The sequence below is a fragment of the Histoplasma capsulatum genome, genomic scaffold (genome assembly GCF_000149585.1).
Source record: "Histoplasma capsulatum NAm1 scaffold_12 genomic scaffold, whole genome shotgun sequence".
NCBI lineage: Eukaryota > Fungi > Ascomycota > Eurotiomycetes > Onygenales > Ajellomycetaceae > Histoplasma > Histoplasma mississippiense.
The window spans coordinates 601,960-622,502 of NW_001813971.1; the positions used below are offsets into that span (position 1 = coordinate 601,960).

Here is a 20,543-nt window from a genome sequence, read left to right on the forward strand (position 1 = left end):
TGGAACCACTCATTCAAACCAGGTTCCAGCAGTACTAGATGAGCTTTGAGAGCATTCAAATTCCATACTCTGAAATACTCTGCATGTCATTGAAAAAGAGAATGTTCTCTGTCTTGCCTGGCAAGATAATAATATGGTATTGGCACTAACTACGATTCATTCATTGGACGCAGTTATTGAATGTACTTGTAAATGCTCAGGGGAACTCTCAATCAATGTCAATATTGTTAGAAAAGTCTTTAAAGGTCAATCACAAAAGAAGCTGAAAATCCCATTGATTATAGATGATTATAATCATCATATGAATGGGGTAGATCTAGCAAATCAATACTGAGCAGCATATACTAGTCATAGAGTCATCTATCACACCTGGCTTTCTATTCTCTACTGACTTATTGATTCCGCAGCTATTAATGCATACCAGCTTCAATATCTATATATGAAGCAGCAGAGGATTTCAGTGAAGGATCTTTCTTCTCATATAAGCTTTCATGAGAAGCTTTACCAGGAACTCTTTGAATTCACATCTAGGATTCATGATAATCTATCAAGGGAATGATCAAATTCTAATCTAAATCATCAACGGATTTCTCTTCCAAAGCAGCGTGTTTGTGCCTGGTGTCAATATAAATGAAAGATTGGCCAGCAGAAATATAAAAAGATAGGGAGATCAAATTCTGACTGTTCAGAGTGTCAAAATACCCTTTTATGTTTGAAAACTCAATGTTGGGCGGAATTTCATAGTATATCCTAATATCTATTTACGCGGATCCTTAATTAGGGTTTATATATTACACTAATACCAATGAATACTCAAAAATACATTGATTATTCAATGAGATCTCGTATAATATACACTAATGAAACCACGCTAATTTTGCACAAACCTACGGACGAGGGGATACGGCCCTGGACGGGGTCACCGAACAGGCCCTTAATACGAGTACTATCCCCTCGTCTGGCCGCGAGGACACAATTAGCGTATTTTTTAGCGTGTACATTAGCGTATTAAATACGCGAAAACTACTGGATTATATGAGAGATCGGCCGTATTGGCGTGTTTTAGTGTAATTTATGTAATCTATTGATGTAGCCCTAATTAATATCATTGGAATGGAACTCCTTCCAACATCCTCTCTTCAAACAGAGAGCAATATTGTTACATGCTGCACAACCATATCTTGATCTTGGAGCTCTTCCTTTATTCCCTTCTTCTCTCTTTCTTTTATACTGACACCAGGCACAAGTTTGAGAAGATGGCAGAGAAATTCGCTGGTGATTTAGATCCGGATTTGATCGAGTAGTAGGTAGAGGATTTGAGAATTCTAGGAGTTGAATATAGAGCTGCCGGCGGAATTCAACGTGAGATATAGTAGTGTCAGTAGTGCCAGTAGTGCCAGTAGTAGCCAGTCGATGAAGAATATAAGCATTGACAATGGCATGATCAATAATCCAGTACAGAATTGTCAACCAGGTGCGATTAGTGGGCATATGAGTCTCATAGGATGCTCTATACTGATTTGCTAGGTCAATCCCATTCATATTATGATTGTAATCATCAATGATGGTAGGAATCTCCACTGCTTTTTGCCAATTGTCTCCAAATATCCTCCGGATCTGAGGGCCATTAGTTGAGTTCAATCCTGGGCGCTTCCTGACACGTTCAACAAAGCTGTCTGGCATATGAATTGTAGACAGTAGTAATACTATATTATTGTCTTTCCATCCAAGACAGAGAACCTCATTTTGAGGTAATATACACAGAGTATTGAAGGGAATATGAGCGGATAGTCCGGAGTTCTTTAGTTCTTGTAGAAGAGGAGGCAGATTGGCAGGACGGGTGGTTCCACAAGCTCCAATTCCTTGCTTTCGAAGATAATGGAATAGAGCAACAGAGGTGAAGTAGTTGTCCATGTAAATTGAGTAGCCAGCAACCTCTTTGCTGTTATTCAACTCTAGATGCTGCTCAGAGTGCTGTAGAGAGCTCAGAGCCGCGGAGCTCTGAGCTGCAGGAGCCGCGGAGCTCTGTATAAATACTGGCAACCGTTCAATCAATTCCACACAAGAGATCCAGTCTTGGTTAATCCTGGAGTACGGAACATCGTACTTATGCGGAGATTATCATTAGACATGGAGAAAGTCCAAAGATAGCCCTGTTCTCCTAGTCCAAAGACCTTATATCCCTGCTTGATTGGTTTCTGAGGCATCTTAACTGTGTATTTGGACCGTCCAAAGAACCGAATCATCATCTCATCAATGGAGAGATTTGAACCTGGGTTGTAGTATTTCCGGCATGCTGCATGGAAGTTGGAGTATAAAGGCTCTAGCTTCTGTATAAAGGAGGAGGATTCCGGCCTGCGAGGGTTGGATATATGAATATATCTCTTGATCTGCTCGAATCGCTTTTGTCCCATATGAAGTCTTGATGAATGAACTGGCCCCTGAACATCATTCCTGTTCCAATAATCTCCAATTGCCGGAGATCTATGTACTCCCATATAGATAATCTGCCCAAGAAATACCTTGATTTCTGTAGAAGTAGTTGGCTGCCATTCCCGTGGATTGATGGCTGAATTCCTTGATATCTGTATCTCTGCGTAGGCATTGGTGGAACAGGCAATATTCTGAATATCAGACTCTGAGATATAGAGAGAGAATAGGGTGTATGGATTCTTGGATCAATATTGGGCAGATTGGCAGTTGGAGAGCGATGAGGAGATTCCATGGATTTGAATCTAATACTCTTCAGAGGTGGAATGTCTGCTAGAAGTGCACTGACAGATCGCTTTCACTTTACACCTGTTTTTGTACTGTCTAATAAATAAATCAGTCAATCTGATTAAAAGAAGCATTGAAGAATTGGAAATCACCTGTAGAGGTCATATTTCTATCCCAGGGTGGGCAGGGTGGGCAGGGTGGCCAGGGGGTGATCGCATCCACGGTGGATATGAATATGGATCAAGATGAGAAGATTCCAAGGTTGTAGAACGCGTAGAGCAGAAAACGCGAGATAGTGGAGTGGTATCAACAAATCAGATTACATAGAATTTAGTATGAGAAATTATTGGTTGGTACTTCAGAGCTAACAGCTTAGTTGTTACACTAATAGTAATACGCTAATTGTGTCCTCGCGGCCAAACGAGGGGATAGAGATCGTGGGCAAAGAATTGCAATTGATCTTGTCATGTTCTGCCAAAAAGCCCCCTCAGTAATTATCTGTGGCTTGATTTGCTGGGCCAAGCGTGTTAGCGTGTTTCTGTGTCCTCGAATACTATCGATATGTAGTTACTATTCGGCTTTTCTCTAGTGAGCTCAAGGGGCTAACCGAGCTTCCACACCCCGCAAATAATCATAGTGGTCGTTACCGCCAGTTTCTTTGATTCTTTGGAATTTGCCTAGAATGAGTTCCTCAGCCTCGCATACGTGGTCTTGTCGTGCGTATACCCGTCCAAGCTCCGTGCATCCCATCAGAGCTTCATCGAGATGCTCATCACCAAGCCATTTGTTTGGCAGCGGCGATACCGCCCACGAGCCTATCCTTCGCTTCCTCGAGGTTTCCTAGCTCCACTTGGGCCTTTGTAAGGTAACAGAGTGCATTACAAGGTGTACGGATGTTCGTTACCAACCCTTTCCTCACGCGATGCGTGCACTTTATGCACCATCCGACGTGCATGTTCTCCTTGCCTAGGATCTAACAGGACCATCACCAAATTGCTCATTGCCATTAGCGTATCTGGATTCATCTCGCCTGAAATGTGCATCTTAGTGTTGAAAACGCGCTCATGCAGAGTTTTGCTCTCATATCTGTGTCATGAACCTAGTGTTACTTTAAGATGACTTGGCGTAGTTAATATATCGAGTTCTTCGGGACCCAATGCCTCTCTTGGGGACTCAGAGTGTTGGCCAATCAGACAGAATGAATGGCCTAACTTTGCCATAGGTTGCACAGTTTCCAGTGAGCAGGACCAAACATCTTTTCCGAACTTCGGCAACTTGGCTGTGCAATGAGATTAAGCTCTGCAATTGCATCAGACCCAAAGACATCGGCGAGAAAAATACACTGCCTTTTTCGTGGCCTTGTTGTATCCTAAAGATCTGCACTGTCAGCTCCTTAACCATTGAGAGAAGGAAGGCTGAATGGCCAAAGCGACCTGATCAAGCATAAAGATTGCCGCACTTTGCCCAGTCAGATGTGAGATATTTGCTGATTGAATCATTCTAACTTCTTGCCAAAATATATCCAAAATGCGCGAGCTCTGGCATGGGGATATAATGTGAATGTCTCATCCGTAACAGGACCAACTAGCTCCAACCGAATCATTCAACATGCATAAGCTCTGGTGGATCAACAACTTGAAGTGGGCAGAGATTTGTGAATCCATGAACCTGCAGTTTTCCAAAGAGATTTTATAGGCTAAGTGAATCCCAGCTCAAGGATGCGGATCGGATGCGGCTCGGATGCGAGTCCTATAATTTCCTTATATCATTCACTATGAGGGAATTGCAGTAAAGCGAATATGTTTGACACTTCCCTTATTCCCTGTCTAACCGTCTCAAGCTGCAATAACGTTTGTTGATGGAAACTCAGGCAATAGCCTATTCTGCCAGCTGGAAGGCCCTAACATTAGTACATATTTAATCAATCTATACAGGGACGTATGTGATCTTTTTTTCCAGTATACCCCATCATGCCTCCAGCCAAGCCCGACTCCTGGGAAGCCTACAAAGGTGGTTCGCCTCGCAATACCAATTGCCGTCTCGAATTTTGAAACCTGGAGACGCACTCGCAAAAATGATCCGAATCTCTGTAGAATATCGACAATCAGTTCGCACCGCTGATGGCAAATCTTCCGGACGGTAATCTCTATGTTTCAACGGTACACCCGTTTTGTTGCCGATGTTGCCCGTACTCGACATGCATGATCTCTTATCTGAAAGCATTGCAGGAGAACGTGATACGCGGGGCTGCTGATAATTTGAGAGCATTCAACCTACGAATCCGTGGGTCGATGAATACCCTGAATAAAAAGGATACACCCCCGATTAAAGGGGTGCAACATTGAACCAGCCCTAATACCTCTCCTCGAGCCCCAGTTTTCCGCTCATATTTAAGTAATGGATAATTATCTTAACCAGTTTGACGGTAGATGTTATTTGCGGAGCGAGCGTAGCGAGTGAAGCAATATATATAGGCTTTTCGTGCCAGAAAATTTCCTCTTTCGGTCATCCGGATTAGGAAAGCATTCTCGCGCTCTGATTGGTCAATGAGAAGTTACACTCACGTGATGCCACGTGACCGCCCGTAACCGTTGCAGCAACGGGCCGCCCGCGTTAGGAAGGCCTGAGCAAAATAAACAAGCAATTACAGAAAGGCCTGAGCAAAATACAAGCAATTACAGCTTCATTCATTCTATTCTATTTCAAGGCTCTTTTTACTGCATCTGTATAAATAGCCAATCTGAGCTTCTTTATTGCTGCTTGCTACATTTCAAAGGATTATAATGAATCTAATCATGACTTACAGCTCTCAAAGAAGAGTCTGTGAATGACTCACAGAGGTTTCTTTCATCTTGCATTGGAATCTATAGTTATACAGCTTTTCCCAGTTCATACAGTCAAATGACTGAATGCAAATGTTTTTGTTTTATGAATGCTGCTCTGGATTCATACAGTTCTTTCAGTATATCACATTAGCAACTTTATTATGACATTGAAATTTCTATATCATATCAAGAGAGCTCTCTCTTGCAGTTCTGTATCTCAACCCTTCTCAGCACATCAATATCTGATCTGTTTAAGACCTTTTCCAGCTTTTCAACTGTTTACACTTCTATCTGATTCAATACGTCTGCTGCCTGCAATCTGCAATGGAGAGCAAGACCTGCTCCACCTGCCGCAATTCTCTTCCTCTAGAGGAATTTATATCTAGACACTCTTCAATCACTACAGTTGCAATCTGCAGCTCTTGCTGTGGTCATATTGCTGGTTCTAGAACTCTAAAATGCTCGAGCAGTGCTGCTCAGCTTCTTTCAGAATCTCCTCACACTGCCTCTGGGACGCCCGCAGAATGGCTGCAAACATCAGTAACTTCAATACTTCTGACCTCAAAACCATCTGAAATTCCAAGCGACAGTGGCTCTGTTGAACCTTCTTCTTCACAAGAAAGTGATTCTGCAAGTAGAGAACTGGAGTTTCATCTCCCACCACCTTTGCAACAACACTCAGTAGTTTCACTTTGATATTTGCAGCCAACCAGGTCTTCTCTGAGCTGCCAGCAAGCCCCCTTTCAACCACTGAAGCCGCCTGACTTCCGTTACCATGGAGTACACATGTCAGACCCTCCTTCACTTGCAGCAGCTTGTAAAAAGCAGAGTGTAATCCAGCGGAGTCATCAGGCAGCTCAGCATCATGATGAGATTCCATCTGCTACGCCCACATTATCATTCTTACACAGGGCTCAAAAACAGCTACAGAATGCCAATGAAACAGCTGAATGTTTCTCATCCACTGCAGCCCCGCCTCTGCCGCTCAGTGATGATTTCACCTTTCAAGTGTCATTACAGACTCAGTTCTATCACTCAGCCAGTCCTTTCAGTTCCTCATTCATTCCACTCAGTTCTCAATAGCATGCACCTCCCAGTTACTCAGAGAGCTTAATGAGTGGTTCATCAATTGATACTGATCTCTGTTCATATTTGCATTTGGAATTCCCCACTTCATCTGCTATGGAGAATCTTGTGGACTCAGACCCCTCTTTAGTGCTTAACAGCTCTACTCTTCTCAAAGACCCAGTGTTGACATCAACTGACTGACAATATATTCAAAACTTTCACCAAGCTCTCAAAGATGAGGTTATGAAGACCTGCAGTCACTGTCAATGTCAATGGTTTAACATGAAATTGAAAAACAACATCTGTGCTCACTGTATTACAGTTGATAAAAATTGACAAGCAGATGAATTGTTTTTCTTTTCTACAGATAACAATCTGAACTCTGATCAAGTTCCCGACCTTCCTTTTATAAGCCAGGTTGAGGAAATGCTTATTGTTCGGGTTCATGTGTTTGTGGAAATCCGTCAGGTTCGCGGCCAGCAATACAAGTACAAGGGTCATGTTGTCAACTTCCTTCGAGACACTGGCCACATTTACAATAGTCTTCCACTGCTGCTCAAAGACCTTGATATCATTGTTTTGCGGCCCTCAAATACGTCTGCTGATCCCCGCCTCTCCCATCAATTCCGTCGCGATTTCATTGTCCAAAAGGCTGTTGTTAAACAATGGCTAGCTTTTCTTCGAGTTAACCATCCTGGCTATGCCAACATCGATATTAACCAGGAGGCTCTAGAGGCATTACCAGTCAATGAGGATGTTACAGATCAGTTAATGATTGAAGATATTGAAGATGCTCAGCTGAATAAAGAGATCAACTCTGATGATATAGATAATTCCTCTGAATGTGCAGCAGTGCCTGATCTTCTTGCCCACAATGAAGAAGTGGAGCAGCTTCGCCAGGAATTTGAACAGACACAAAACTCTGAATCAGATCTGCAGCTGCAACCACAGCTGCAACAGCCACAAATTCTGCAACATGAGTTAACAATGCCATCCTTCTGCAACACTTCTTTTGATGAGTTCAACAACACTTATTCTCTACTCTCTTGAGCATTCCCAAGTCTGTTTCTCTATGGAAAAGCTGAGTTTACACTTCCACGCCAGTGCAGTATTCAATACGCTGAATATATAAAATTTCTGCTTAAGTTTCATGATCAACAGTTTGCCAGACACCCCCGTTTTCACTATGTTGTTTTTAACACTCTATTTCATAAACAGGTTGGAGTTCGTGGTTGGTTTTGATATCAAAAAAGTGACTCCATTCTCAAAGATCTCTCTTTTGAAGATCTACGGGCCGCATTTACAGAAACCACATCTGAATCAGAGGCAGTTTTAAACTCCATTACTCACTTCTCATCCAATCTTTATGGCACCCGCCCTTTCTGAGCAATGAAACGCCAACAGTTGCAGGAATATGTTGAGAATTTGCAATCTCCTCATCTATTTCTTACCCTCTCCGCTGCTGATTACCATTGGGACGACCTCATGCGGCTACTTCCCAACTATGAAAACTGGAAAAACGGGACTAGCTCCGAACGGATTAAGATCGTCCGCGAAAATATCTGTGACAACCCTGCCATTGTTGCTCATTGGTTTCATCTCTGTTTTACTATCTTCAAACAGGAAGTCCTGACCAAGAAATTTGACATTGTAGATGAGTGGGACCGTTACGAGTGACAGGGTCGCAGTTCCACTCACTGTCATGGTGTCTACTGAATCAACGGCAGCATTAACCCTGAGGTTGGCAGGCTTGATGAAACTGCGTGTCAGGCTTTTGCAGACCACTGGGGCATCCATATTTCTGTGCAAAACTCAGAACCTGGCTGTCATTTATGATCTGAAGATGAGTGTTCAGCAATTGCTTTGGCATCTTCTGATCAGCAAAATACGTTTGGCCATCTATCTTCAGTGCTCAATCGAGTTCAACGCCATCATTGCAGTGCTAAATACTGCATCTGCAAGGAACGCTGTACTGGCATAGAGCGGTGTCACTTTCACTATTCTATTCCTACTCAAGCTGAACCAACTCTACGAAAGCCTACTGGCAGCAGCTATTACCGTCTCTTTCCCTGTCGAAATGACAGTTTGTTAAATAACTACAATTGTTTGATTACAATTAGCTGGTTGGCCAATACAGACATCGCTCCCTGCACTGATAGCAAGCTGTACTTGATTATCTGTTCAAATATGTCTCAAAGAGTGAAAGTGAAACCGAGTTCTATCATGATATTTTGAAAAGAGTTCTTGGAACTGCTAATCAGAATCGCCCCCTGCTTTCCACAGTTACAAAGCTTATGAATTGCCTTATTGCAGAAAGAGATTGATCTTCACAGAAAATTTGCCATCTGCTTTTTGATCTTCCTCTGCAGATTGGTTTCTGTGTAGCTATTAATGTTGATTGTTGCTCTGAAGATCAGCAACGTCAGTTATATACAATTCAAGAAGAAGGTCTCACCCGTGGTCTATCATATCTGCAAAAATATAAACAGCGGCCCAAGGAATTAGAAGATCTCACCTTTTTTGAGTTTTTGCAGGAGTATAACCACCATCCCAACCGATACAACAGACGAACCCGCGCAAACTATCGAATATTAATATACTTTCCTATTTACAAACCTCAATCTCAAGCAGAGGATTACAGGCGGGTGAAACTACTTTTACATCATCCCTTTCATGAAGTTGATGATCTCAAAACTCTTGATCTACCTTCTTCTTTTGATACATTTGCAGAGGCATTCAACTACTGCAAAGAGGCTCATGTTCATTCTAATGATGTCTATGATAATGACATTTCAGAGCCAGAGTCTGAGTTTGAGGATGTTGATGTTGAGAAGAATGAGTTGCAAAACTCATTTAATGAGCTTGCGGCCCTGCTTCCTGATGATCCCCACAACATTACAGAGTTGAATGACCTCAGTTTCATTGGCAACCGCTCTATCGATTGTGAATATAACTGGTCCTCGCACATTGGCATTCATTCTGATCTTTACTCACAGTTTTGAAATCAAATGAAAGAGGAGTTCTCTGCTGACACTGATTTACAATCCTCTGCCTCCCTCAACAGCCTGGAGCACGATCAGAGATTGCTGTTTGATACAGTCGTTAATCATTTCAATGAGTACATCAGAACTGATGATAATTCAGTCCCTCTGCTCATCAATTTGAATGGCAAGACAGAAACTGGCAAAACATTTGTTATTACGGTCCTCTCTGTAACCCTGCAAAACATGGCTGCAGAAAATGATATCCCATCTCCAATTCTCCGCGCAGCTTCAACAGGGGTTGCAGCTCATACAATTAGTGATCGCACTCTACATTCCATCTTTCGCCTGCCTATTAAGCAAACCTCTCGTTATGAGGAGCTTAATCCTCAAACTCTTCAGGCGATGCAGGCCGGCATGCGCAACATTCAATATCTCATCATTGATGAGAAATTCATGATTGGTCTATGTCAACTTAGCTGGATTGACCAGACCTGCAAAGCAATATATTCTCACAATCATCATCTTTCTTTTGATGGTCTCAGTGTCATTTTTTCAGATGACTTTTATCAACTGCCTCCTGTTCTGCAAAAGCCACTTTTTCACAGTGGAGAACTTCAGAATCCGGACGAGATTAACAGTTGTAACCTCTATTATAAGTTCAACCAAACCATTCAGCTCACGGTTATCCGACGGCAGGAAGGAAATGATCAAGAATCCAATCAATTTCGCATGGTTCTATATAGTCTTCGGGAAGAGAATGTGTCAGTAAATGATTGGAAGTTTCTTGCAGGCCGCATCCAAGCCAATCTTTCTCATCAATTTCATGAATTTACAGACGCCATTCGACTCTACATTAAACAAGAACCTGTCCGTGGATATAATATGCAGGCAATCTCCGACTCAGATCACCCTGTCATAAATATTATAACAGACAATGATGATCCAAAAACAGATGAGTTAAACTCTGATGAAGCAGGCAATCTTCATCAAATACTTCCACTGTTCATAGATTGCTGCATCATACTTACAATCAACATTTGAACAGAGCATGAGTTGGTTAATGAGGCTCTTGCTACTATTCACAACATCATTTGACAATCTTCCACTGTTAACTGTTGAACTGAGGCTCCCTTTGCAATTCTTGCAGAGTTTGATAAATATGATGGCCCAGCTTACTGTGAACAGAATGGCTGCAAACTCATACCAATATTTCAGTTCTGACATGAGTTTGCTCACATAAATATAACCTGCAGCAGGACTCAGTTCTCAATTACTATTGCTTATGCCATTACTGTTCATAAATCACAGAGTCTCTCACTTGACAAAGCTGTTCTCAACATTACAAAGAAGGATTTCACGTCTGGGTTGACATATGTAACAGTATCACAGGTCAAATTCTATAAAGGTTTACTCTTTGAGAAGGCATTTGATTACATCTGTTTTTGTAAGAAGAAGTTTCAGACTATGAAAATAAGATGTTTGAATGCAGAATGTTGTCAATCTCAACAAATAAGTAACATTTTTGAACTCATTGATCTTTCTACTGATTATCTGCAATTTCTTGCACTCCCTGCAGCCATTACTTTTGATCTACCTATTCATTCCTCTTCATCATCATTCTCACAACCTCCGCAGCTCTCCCAAGCTTCCACAATGTCTCAATCAATGCAGGAGAGTGATGATGATCCATACACAGCCAATATTTGAATAATTAAAAAGTAATTGAGTGGGTTGAAGTGTTTAAAAGCTGGAAATCCATGACAGTGGATATATTTACAGATGGTCACATGACCTTTAAATAGTGAATTGCGGCCCGTATTTCACATAACAATAGTATCAATAGAATAGAATAAATAGTAAGATGTGAATTACATGTCAATGAATAATTCCAATTATCCTCTGCTCGCCCCCCCACCCCTGCTCCCCTGAAAAATATAATATAGCAGTAGTAGTAGGCATAGGCGTAGAATGTCAAATAACACCACCTCCACAACAACAACTACAACAACAACAACAACAACAACAACTACAACTACTACAACAACAACACACACACACACACAACACACACAACACACAACACACACACAACACAACACATAGCAGCAGCAGCAGTAGCAGCAGCAGCAGCAACAACAGCAACAATAACAGCAACATCAACAGCAGCAGCAGCATGCCTTCTTTCATCACAGAGTCAAACTCTGAATCAGACATGTTTACAGCCATCAATTCTGAAGAAGTTTGTCGAACACATCAGTTCTATGCCCATGCTGTGGAGATTGCGGCTGCAAAGGTCAAAGAAAAGAACAAAGACAGGATGAAGAAAACAAATCTCTGTAAATTGAAGAAAGCTGAGGCATTCTGAAATTGACAGATTTGATGCAAACACTCATCTGTTAGATGAGTGTTAGAAAACTGATGAATAGAATAGCTCAAAATATCATAGCAGCTGTCACTTAAATCAAAGCTCAAATGACTGCAGAGGAGAATGCTGTTGCTGCTAACTCATTTTACCCTCTTTCTGCATCTTCCATCTTCTTCTTCTCTGCCTTCTTCATCTTTTTCTATGCCTCTGCCTCTGCTGCTGCTGCCTTTTCTGTGACTGCAGAACAGGCCCCTGGACGCTGGACGGCTCTGAAAGAAACCCTGCCAGCTAGGCTGACAGAAGAGATGACTGCTCTCATGAACATGTCATAGCACTGTGAGTCTGATGTCTGTGAGGATAAGACTCTTAACCTGGGCTGTTCTGTCAATCAGAAGGCTGTTCTTTTGCAGTTGTGAAGGCAGATTGCAAATCCTCTCTGCCCCCACTGCGCCCGAGGTGAAGGCCCTTTCAAAACTTGTGTTGGCCTCTCCGGCCACTGCTGCGAAGCATGTGCTAGCTGTCACTATAACAGCATGGGGAGTCATTGCTATTATCATATAAGTAGGTCTACAACTAAATCAAGTTAGCCATTAGCCATTAGAGTTAGAAACTAACATGGAACTAGGCAACCGCGAGACGTCAGTGGAAGATGAGGGGAAGGAGAAGGAGAAGGGGAAGGAGGAGAAGAAGAAGGAGAAGGAGAAGAAGGAGATGGAGAAGAAGAAGAAAGAGGAGAAGGAGAAAAAGGGGAAGAAGTCTGTGACTGTAAAGGCCAAAACCATCAGCTGCAAATGCCAGCGCCCTGCAGAGGATGAAGGAGAGCTGGGTCTCTTAATCAAACAGCTCAGCAAGGCCAAGCAGAAGGAGTGGGAGGAGAGTGTCAAGGTCATAGACCCCAAAGATATGGAGATTGCCCATTTGCGGGCAGAGAACACGGCCTTAAAGGCCAAAGTCAAGAATATCGGGCGCCTCCTAGAGGCAGCGGTTGATATGGTGAAGGAGTAGTTAGTTGTTGTTTTTTTCCTTTTCCTTCTTTCTTTCTTTCTTTCTTTCTTTCTTTTTTAGAAAATGAATACGTTACGGGGCCGCTGAGTTAAGATCTCTTATATTTGTAGAGCTTCATATCGTAGAGGTGAGGTTGGAGGTGATGTTTATGAGCGTTATTTACGGCTGCCTTCCTAATTGGGACTAGCTCCTCAATAATTTAGCACACTGCAGCTCGTGTGCTACAATGTATTTTTTATGTTTATTTGTTTATTTTTTCTTTTTATTTTTTCTTATCAGCTTTTGGTTTTTTTTCCTTCTTAACTTTCATGCTCTCTTTTAGCATAAATGATCGGATCGCGTGGCCCAGTGGAAAATTGAGACACAATGGGGTGGGCCACGGTTTCGGATCGCAGATCGCGGCCCAAGCATGCAAGTGCCACAGCAAACCGACTAGTCAGATCCAACAGAAGTACACTTTGAAAAAATGACTTTTGACTTAATGAAGCACAACACTCACTCATAGCTATAAATTGAGACCTCTCCCCATAATAATCAAGTCTCAGATCCTTCACCTTCACTGGAATTAAATGCTACACCATGCAAACATTAGACTCAAAGTGTGTCAAGAAGTCATGGACTGAGCACAGTAGCTTGTGCAGATGCATTATTGATGGAAAGGCACACTTCAGCATATGCTGTGTAGCTACTTTGATGACTGTCACTGCAAGGGCATCTATCTCCTCATCCATGAAGACAACCGATACTTTACGATTAATTTTAACAAGTTCGATGCTTCGAACAGCCACTTTCCACCACCAGACAAGGATATAGTGAGTGTCATGCATACAGCTCTGAAAAGATGTAGCTCTTACAGAAACAGAAAAAGCATTATCCACCTCCATCTCAAACAACATGCGAGAACTACATGCAATATCAGAAGTCTAGAAGCAGAGAAGAAGGAATGCAAGAGAAACTTGAGAAGAAGCAAGAATAGAAGATTCTGTTGTAAATTAGAGTTAATTTGAAATCATCACTAAGCTCTTTTTGAAAAGTATATCTATTGGCTGTTTTCACAAGTATGTGTCATGATGCAGCCGCCGAATCTACAATCTATCCACTTATAAATTCAAACCACTACTCTCCCGAAGTCATAGCGCTTGCTGAACCCTGAAATCATGACTTCTTTCAAGAATCAATAAGATTTCAAGTATTGTGATCTGTCATGTGGCTTTTCACTTAAAAAAGCTGATGTCCCCCAGGGGCATTTTTTCTGTGGCTTTTTCACTCAGCATTGTGCCATCCTCTGATGAATGTTGGCTTCTTACAGACTTTTAATTTCGTGGCCTTCTCTACTGAGGTTATGGCGCCCCTAAGAGGAGTTTACTATGGTCGTTATTAACTCAAAATTGTGGCATTCTCTAAGGGGCTTACTTTTCCAGAGATGCTGACACGGAATTCTATCTTTGTTGCCTTTTCACTAAAAATTCTGACACTTCTCAAAGAGCTCACTGCCCCAGGGATTGCTGACACCGCATGGTTTTCTATCTTCCAATTCCCTAACTCCCATAGGGGAATTACAGTGCAGGCGATGGAGATCACTCAGAGAGTACTGGGGGCAGAGCATCCCTCATCATTTTGCAGATTTGTGCATTTCTCTTTGTCTTTCACTTTCTGTCTGCTTTTTATTTTGCTGGGGGGTGTTGAAGCGGCAAGCTCATCATCACTACTCAGCTCTTCCTCACTTTGATAGCTGCCTATCACTTTCTGTTTTCCTTTTGTTTTGCTGATGAGTGTTGGAGTACCAGGCCTCTTGTCGCCTTTGGGCCTTGATTTCCCATGAGTATGTGTTGAAGCGCTGTCATGGCTTAGAGGGGTATAGAAGTATTCCTTCTGTCATAGACCTTAGCAGCTTTCAAGAAGTCCTTCTTTCAAAGTTGCCATCATCTTGGGTATTTGCGCAGCTCAATAATATTGTCCATGCGTGTCTTAGCAATGTCAAATGCCTTAGGATCATTTTCTTTAATCACCAACTCAATCGCATGATTGATGGATATAAAGTCGTCAATATCAAAGGTACCATCTGCAGCCCAAAAGTTATGCTCTTTATTCCATGCTTCTATTTTCTGATTCACTTTGTGAAGCTCGCTCACGGCGTTCGTTTGGCTATCCCCACTTGTCCAGATAATTTTCATAACATGAGGTTCTACTTCAGATTGAAATCCTCGGAAAATTCTGGACTGAGCTGCCTTTGACGGCCTATTTGTTTTGGGAGGTTTACAGCCACCGAAAAGACGTAACCTGGGCATGGTATTGGTAAGACTCCTCCCTGTAGGGTCCATGGCGGGGCTCCTTCTTGGCTGATAATGAGATAGGAAACCGCGAACCAGGAAATCCATAACATTTTCAAGGCGGAGCATGTGCAGAGAGAGGTACTGGAGAAAGAAGTGCAGCGCCTGCGTGCGGAAATGACTAGGAAGAATGAGCTCATTGACAAGCTTGAGACCGAAGTCCGTGAGCTGAAGTATCAATGTCGATGCCAGATCTGTTATGCCATCCCGTCAGGATGGCGGACCCTTCTGTGTGGGCATCGGTATTGCCCGGAATGCGCTCCCCCCATTAATGAAACCTGCGGAACGTCTCGCCAGGTTGTCGTTGGTGTTATCAAGAGCTACTAGGTAGAACAAAGACAGTTGAGTTTTGCCATATGAGATGTACAGTTAAACGAGTGTAATTAAGAAACTGAATCTATCTATCTAAAAGGGAGGTAACTCCACCTGCATTAACTCTTAGTTTTGTGCAATGGAGGACGAGCTGTGGGACGGAAGGATTTTGACCCAGAATGAATTAGGGCCAGTCGTGATACACAAGAACCAGTACCAAGCGGAGATTACTTTGAGGGAAAGACATGTACGCAAGTTGGCCTAGATAGTGGTGGATTACGAGACCGTGCTTTTCAACTCTGTGAGGATATAGCCTACAGTAAGGGGAGGGGAGAATCATCTCAAGCAATCAGTCACTAGTCATACCATGTCTATGTATCGTACTCTAGATGCTATGTTCAGCAGACATCTCATGGGCGCAGACGGGGACCATGTACGCTCAGAGTATGACTCTTGAATTCCATGATGGATGGTGGAGTGAAGGTGACACCCTGTACTTTGCAGATCCCGCAGTGCTTTTGTCCGGTGGAGTATGCTTTCAGCTCCTCGCGGTGGACGCTCTCGATATGGTTCCAGAACTTGTTCGTGCGCTCCCGGACCTTCAGCCGCTCCCCCCAAGGCAACGAGATATCAGCGACGCAGAATGGGCACTGCTTTTCGCCCAGCTTCGCCGGAATGGATTCTTTCGCCCGCACGGTGTCTAGGGGCGGGTTTGGTTGGAAATCTCGCTGGGACGGCTGCTGTTTCTTGTGACGGCCCCGACGCTGAACCTCCTTCCGACGCTGCAGCTTGAACCAGACGATGATGCACGCACACCGGCGCGCGAACTGCTCATCCTCAGTCAGTTCCTGAGTGCCAGCGCATGTCAGTTCAACGACCCGTCTCCGTTCCGAGATCTGAAGTGGTGGCGGGGCCGGACACTCATCCAAAGACTCACCGACGGCGCTGTTGCGGAGTCGCTGGTTGAATCGCTCCATATCAGCATGCCGGAAGTGCCACCGCCTCTGCCGTTCGATAAGCTTGGAGTGAAGGTAAACTTTGCTGCGGTTCAGCCGGGAAACCACCTTCATCTTCTCTTCGTACAGTGGAGTTTTGCCCTGCGCTGCCGGCACGGAACGGAATCCCATCGCCCTCAGCTTCTGGGTCAACTCTTTACTACGCTCGGTAAGCTCTATGATCTTTGGATTCTCGGTGATCTTTCTTTTCAGCTCGTCGGTAAGTTCCGTCGGGGCAGTGGCGTCGGCGTTCAAGAACAGCCCATGGGCTGCTTTCTGGACCACATCATTGGACGGAAGCTCCATGGCCGCGGCTTCCAGATTGAAGTGGATGACCGTGTCCAGATAGTACTGTACTGCATTGGATTCGTGATCGGCTACTTGATCCTGAACAGAGGACGGAGCTTTGTCTGCGGATCCGGTAGGTCAGCAGTTAGTCTGGCCAAGGGAAATGGGAAGAAAGAGAGGATAGACGAAGGGACCAAGGAGAGTAGTGGGGCAGACACATACTGTTGATGGCGTTGATGAGAGAGCATCGCCAGACATACTGGGTCAGACTATATTTGAGCCCAGCCATCAGGTGAAGGTGTCTGAGGTAGCTGCTTCATGTAGATTCTTTGAGCAGCGTCTTCTCTGATGTTCGATACCCATCGCCCGTGCGTTCGGGCTGGCGGAACACCGGCACGTCAAGCATCTCTGCCTTGATCTTTAGACTCATACCATCTAGATAGGATGGGATGAGATACCAGTAGATGTCTTCAAGCTTCTCAAATTCAGGCGCAAAGATCTCATCATCTATTGCCATGGAGAGAAGGTGCCTCAGAAGATCCAGGAGCGGCTCCGGATTGTGGCTGATGATGAATGTTTTCCTGCATTGTCAGTCAGCCAATGAAGCACAATGCAGTAAGAAGAGGGAAAGTTGCATAGCTACACTCACAGCTTCTTGTCTTCACCCTTGGTGTGGAGGAGTGTGACCTTGGCTAGGAGGATGTTTGGCCGGCCAGCCACAGGGCTCCGAATGATGTGGAAGCTGATATGCCACCAGACAATGGCCCCAGTCTTCTCAGGGCCTGCATCATACTCGTCGTCTGTCATGTCCTCTATGAAGCGGCCAAGTTCACTGAGGTCATTGTCAGCGGATGTATCACTGGTGCAGCCGCTTTCCACTGACTCTGCACTCGACTCGGTGTCAGTATCGTTTTCTCGCACGAGCTCACCAAACAGAGATTCCTCAGAACTGCCGCTAGTGCTGTCACTCTCTTCGTCAACATACCCTGAGTCAAAGTCCGTATCATTGCTCATATGACTATCCATGTCGCTATTCAGAGGATTGTACAGAACATCTTCACCGTGCATCCTGTATTTGCCGCAGGACGCTTCTTCCCGGGCGGAGTGACAGCTTTTTCAAGGAGTCATGATTCATGCCTTCTTTGTGTCGCAATATTCCTTGTCATCGTCGGAAAGAGTCCACTTGTGTTTCTCTGATGCTGTGGGTCTGCTACCGTGCTGGCCGATCCTGGATCCCGCTGTTGAGTAGTGGTCGGGGGTGGCCCCTGTGGCTCGGGGACGGTGATGGCGACGGTTGGTCCTCTTTGTTGAGCTCTTGCTCACTGTGTGCAACACTCTCTTTGACTGTCCATCTCCAGCTTTCGCATCACCGGTTTTGATCCGGGTGTTGAACAGTGAGACCAGTCTGCCACTGGAGATGAAGGACAAGAGGATATCTGCAGCAATGTAGAGTTGCTGCTTCTCATCAGCATACGCCTTCGTACACCACGTCCAATGGGCGTGGAGGATGCGGTACACATCATCCTTGGTGCCAGACGTGCCCCTCCTCCGCTGTCGCCGGAGACCCCATCTCTTGATCACGACGTTCTTATACTGTGTAGGGCATCCATCAGCTGGAGCAACATCAGTCACTTGGATGAGCTTACGTTCAGACAAATCTGTTCCATCCCGCTGTCCATGCCATGACCAGTGCGCTCCACATACAGGATCTTCAGGACCCGCCAGTAAGAGTCAAAGGCTGATGCTGCCTTGATGCTGTTCTGATGGGTGTTCTTGACCCAGTCAAAATATGTCTTGACTCGGCCTGCTGTCAGATTCTCAAGGAATTCCTCTTCTGTAGTCTTCAGTTCAGCATAGCAGAAGCTTTTCTCTGTAAGAAGGTAAATTCAATTTCCTCACAGAGATCAACACTTACTGTTGAACTTTTCGCCGGACCGTCCCCACACTTTTCTGAGAATTTGCGGTGTAGATTCTGGATGTGCGGCCAGCGGCCTCATGTTGTTCCAATATGGCTGTGTAGTTCAGCTTTCTGAGTGAATCCAGACGACCTGCCGTGCGTGATCTGCCAGCTTTCGGCACTTTAGGCCTTCCAACTGGCATAATGTTCAGTGGGCGCGTGAGGATGTCGCTGATGTGTGATCTAGCTTGAATGAAAGTCATAAAATGGATATATTTTTTGCACACAGCATTACTCAGTCCTGTATTTTAAAACTTTTTGATATATGATATTTATCATAATATTTCTTTTCAGCTGCTTTAGTAGCTTTTAAACATTTTCAAATCTTGCTCTTTATTTATTTCATTCATTTCACTTATTTTATTGTTGATTTTAAAATATCTGTGGTTGAAGATTTCACATCTATATAAAGTTCAGTTGATTGACTGATCATTGTTTTGAATGATGTCATTTTGATCAATGTGTGGAAAATGTTGTTGTATGTTATTATTATTATTATTCCATTATACTCGTATGCAAGCAGTGCTTATGACGAGTCCTTGTGTAATGTTAAATACAGGCAAGAGTTGGTTATACAGAAGGAATGTTTAGTGTTGAATAATGTCAAGAATATAATAGAAATATAGAAAAATTAATGAAAGAATACTCACAATACAGATTTTCAACTCAGAAACAATAAGCTAAATCAGGTAGTAGATTCATCTGAAGATATCTACTTGACAAGTTCATATCTCTTTATTTTAGAAGCTGAGAAGTTGGCTCCGGATGTAATGTTGTCCCTTGTAGGTTTTAAACCCACGCGCCTTGGGTCCCCACGCCAAGGCGCTACCTGGTGGCCGCATTATCCATTCGGCCACCGGGGATGACATTCTGTAGACAAAGAAGAAAAACTGTAGTAGTAGAAGAATTAATTGAGAAACTGTAAAATCTCTGAATATATTTCATTTAATATATATCTTTCATTATTCTTATCTAGCAGAATAGTCAATTGACTGATATTTGTAATTTAAAAGAATACAATATACAGCTGATTATATGAGAATACAGAGTTTCTGAAATTAATATTAACTATAAAAAAATGAGATTTGTTGATTATCATTGCAAAATATAAATGAACTGAAAACTGATAGTGAGTTATATCAAATAAAATCTCAACAAATTAAATATGTAAATCATTCTGCAGCAATATATAAACTGAATTTTTATATATATTGAATATGATTTTCATCTTAAGTAAACAGATTGTCATCTACTGAACAATCATTTTTATACTATTGCAGAGTCTTTCAGATAATTGAAGATTACAAAGAAATATAATAAAAATACTCACTTTCAATTTTAATATAAATAGTAACAGAGCTGAACAATTAATAATAATTAGATATTTATGGAAAAATTCTTCACAGCTCAGAATCAGATCACCTGTATAAATTACATCTGCAATATAAAATGTATGAACATTCTTTGATATGATTATTATAATTTATTCATTAATATGAAATGCATTCTGATTTAATACAGTGAGAATGATACAGTTTTTAAAATAATCAGAGTAAACTACTGCAGTTATAAATTCAGCTATAGAAAACACTCTCTCACATAATATGCTGATATTAGCAATCTGATAAATATAGAATGAAAGATTAATACAGTCAATGCAATCTGAATTATATAATATTTGATTAAATCAATTTAT

General features: G+C 42.9%; 5 protein-coding genes across 5 annotated transcripts; 2 read left to right on the top strand and 3 right to left on the bottom strand.

The window, feature by feature from the left end:
* Window positions 1-1,280: 1,280 nt before the first annotated feature.
* Window positions 1,281-2,207, bottom strand: HCAG_08736 (predicted protein; the record flags this gene model as incomplete). Its single annotated transcript, XM_001536364.1, has 3 exons — window positions 1,281-1,325; window positions 1,363-2,036; window positions 2,108-2,207. 3 exons carry the CDS (start codon window positions 2,205-2,207, stop codon window positions 1,281-1,283), a joined length of 819 nt encoding a protein of 272 aa, XP_001536414.1.
* Window positions 2,208-6,893: 4,686 nt separating this feature from the next.
* HCAG_08737 (predicted protein) lies at window positions 6,894-7,661 on the top strand (the record flags this gene model as incomplete). Its single annotated transcript, XM_001536365.1, has 2 exons — window positions 6,894-6,924; window positions 6,979-7,661. 2 exons carry the CDS (start codon window positions 6,894-6,896, stop codon window positions 7,659-7,661), a joined length of 714 nt encoding a protein of 237 aa, XP_001536415.1.
* Window positions 7,662-8,313: 652 nt separating this feature from the next.
* On the top strand, window positions 8,314-12,965 carry HCAG_08738 (predicted protein; the record flags this gene model as incomplete). The annotated part of the gene is made up of 8 exons (XM_001536366.1): window positions 8,314-8,550; window positions 8,593-8,694; window positions 9,146-9,554; window positions 9,756-10,356; window positions 10,849-11,039; window positions 11,539-11,834; window positions 12,293-12,311; window positions 12,586-12,965. The coding sequence occupies 8 exons, from the start codon at window positions 8,314-8,316 to the stop codon at window positions 12,963-12,965; spliced, it is 2,235 nt and encodes a 744-aa protein (XP_001536416.1).
* A 534-nt stretch (window positions 12,966-13,499) lies between these two features.
* Window positions 13,500-13,792, bottom strand: HCAG_08739 (predicted protein; the record flags this gene model as incomplete). The annotated part of the gene is made up of 2 exons (XM_001536367.1): window positions 13,500-13,524; window positions 13,632-13,792. 2 exons carry the CDS (start codon window positions 13,790-13,792, stop codon window positions 13,500-13,502), a joined length of 186 nt encoding a protein of 61 aa, XP_001536417.1.
* A 2,225-nt stretch (window positions 13,793-16,017) lies between these two features.
* Window positions 16,018-18,887, bottom strand: HCAG_08740 (predicted protein; the record flags this gene model as incomplete). Its single annotated transcript, XM_001536368.1, has 7 exons — window positions 16,018-17,012; window positions 17,113-17,159; window positions 17,250-17,471; window positions 17,540-17,908; window positions 18,074-18,483; window positions 18,537-18,760; window positions 18,806-18,887. 7 exons carry the CDS (start codon window positions 18,885-18,887, stop codon window positions 16,018-16,020), a joined length of 2,349 nt encoding a protein of 782 aa, XP_001536418.1.
* Window positions 18,888-20,543: the final 1,656 nt, after the last annotated feature.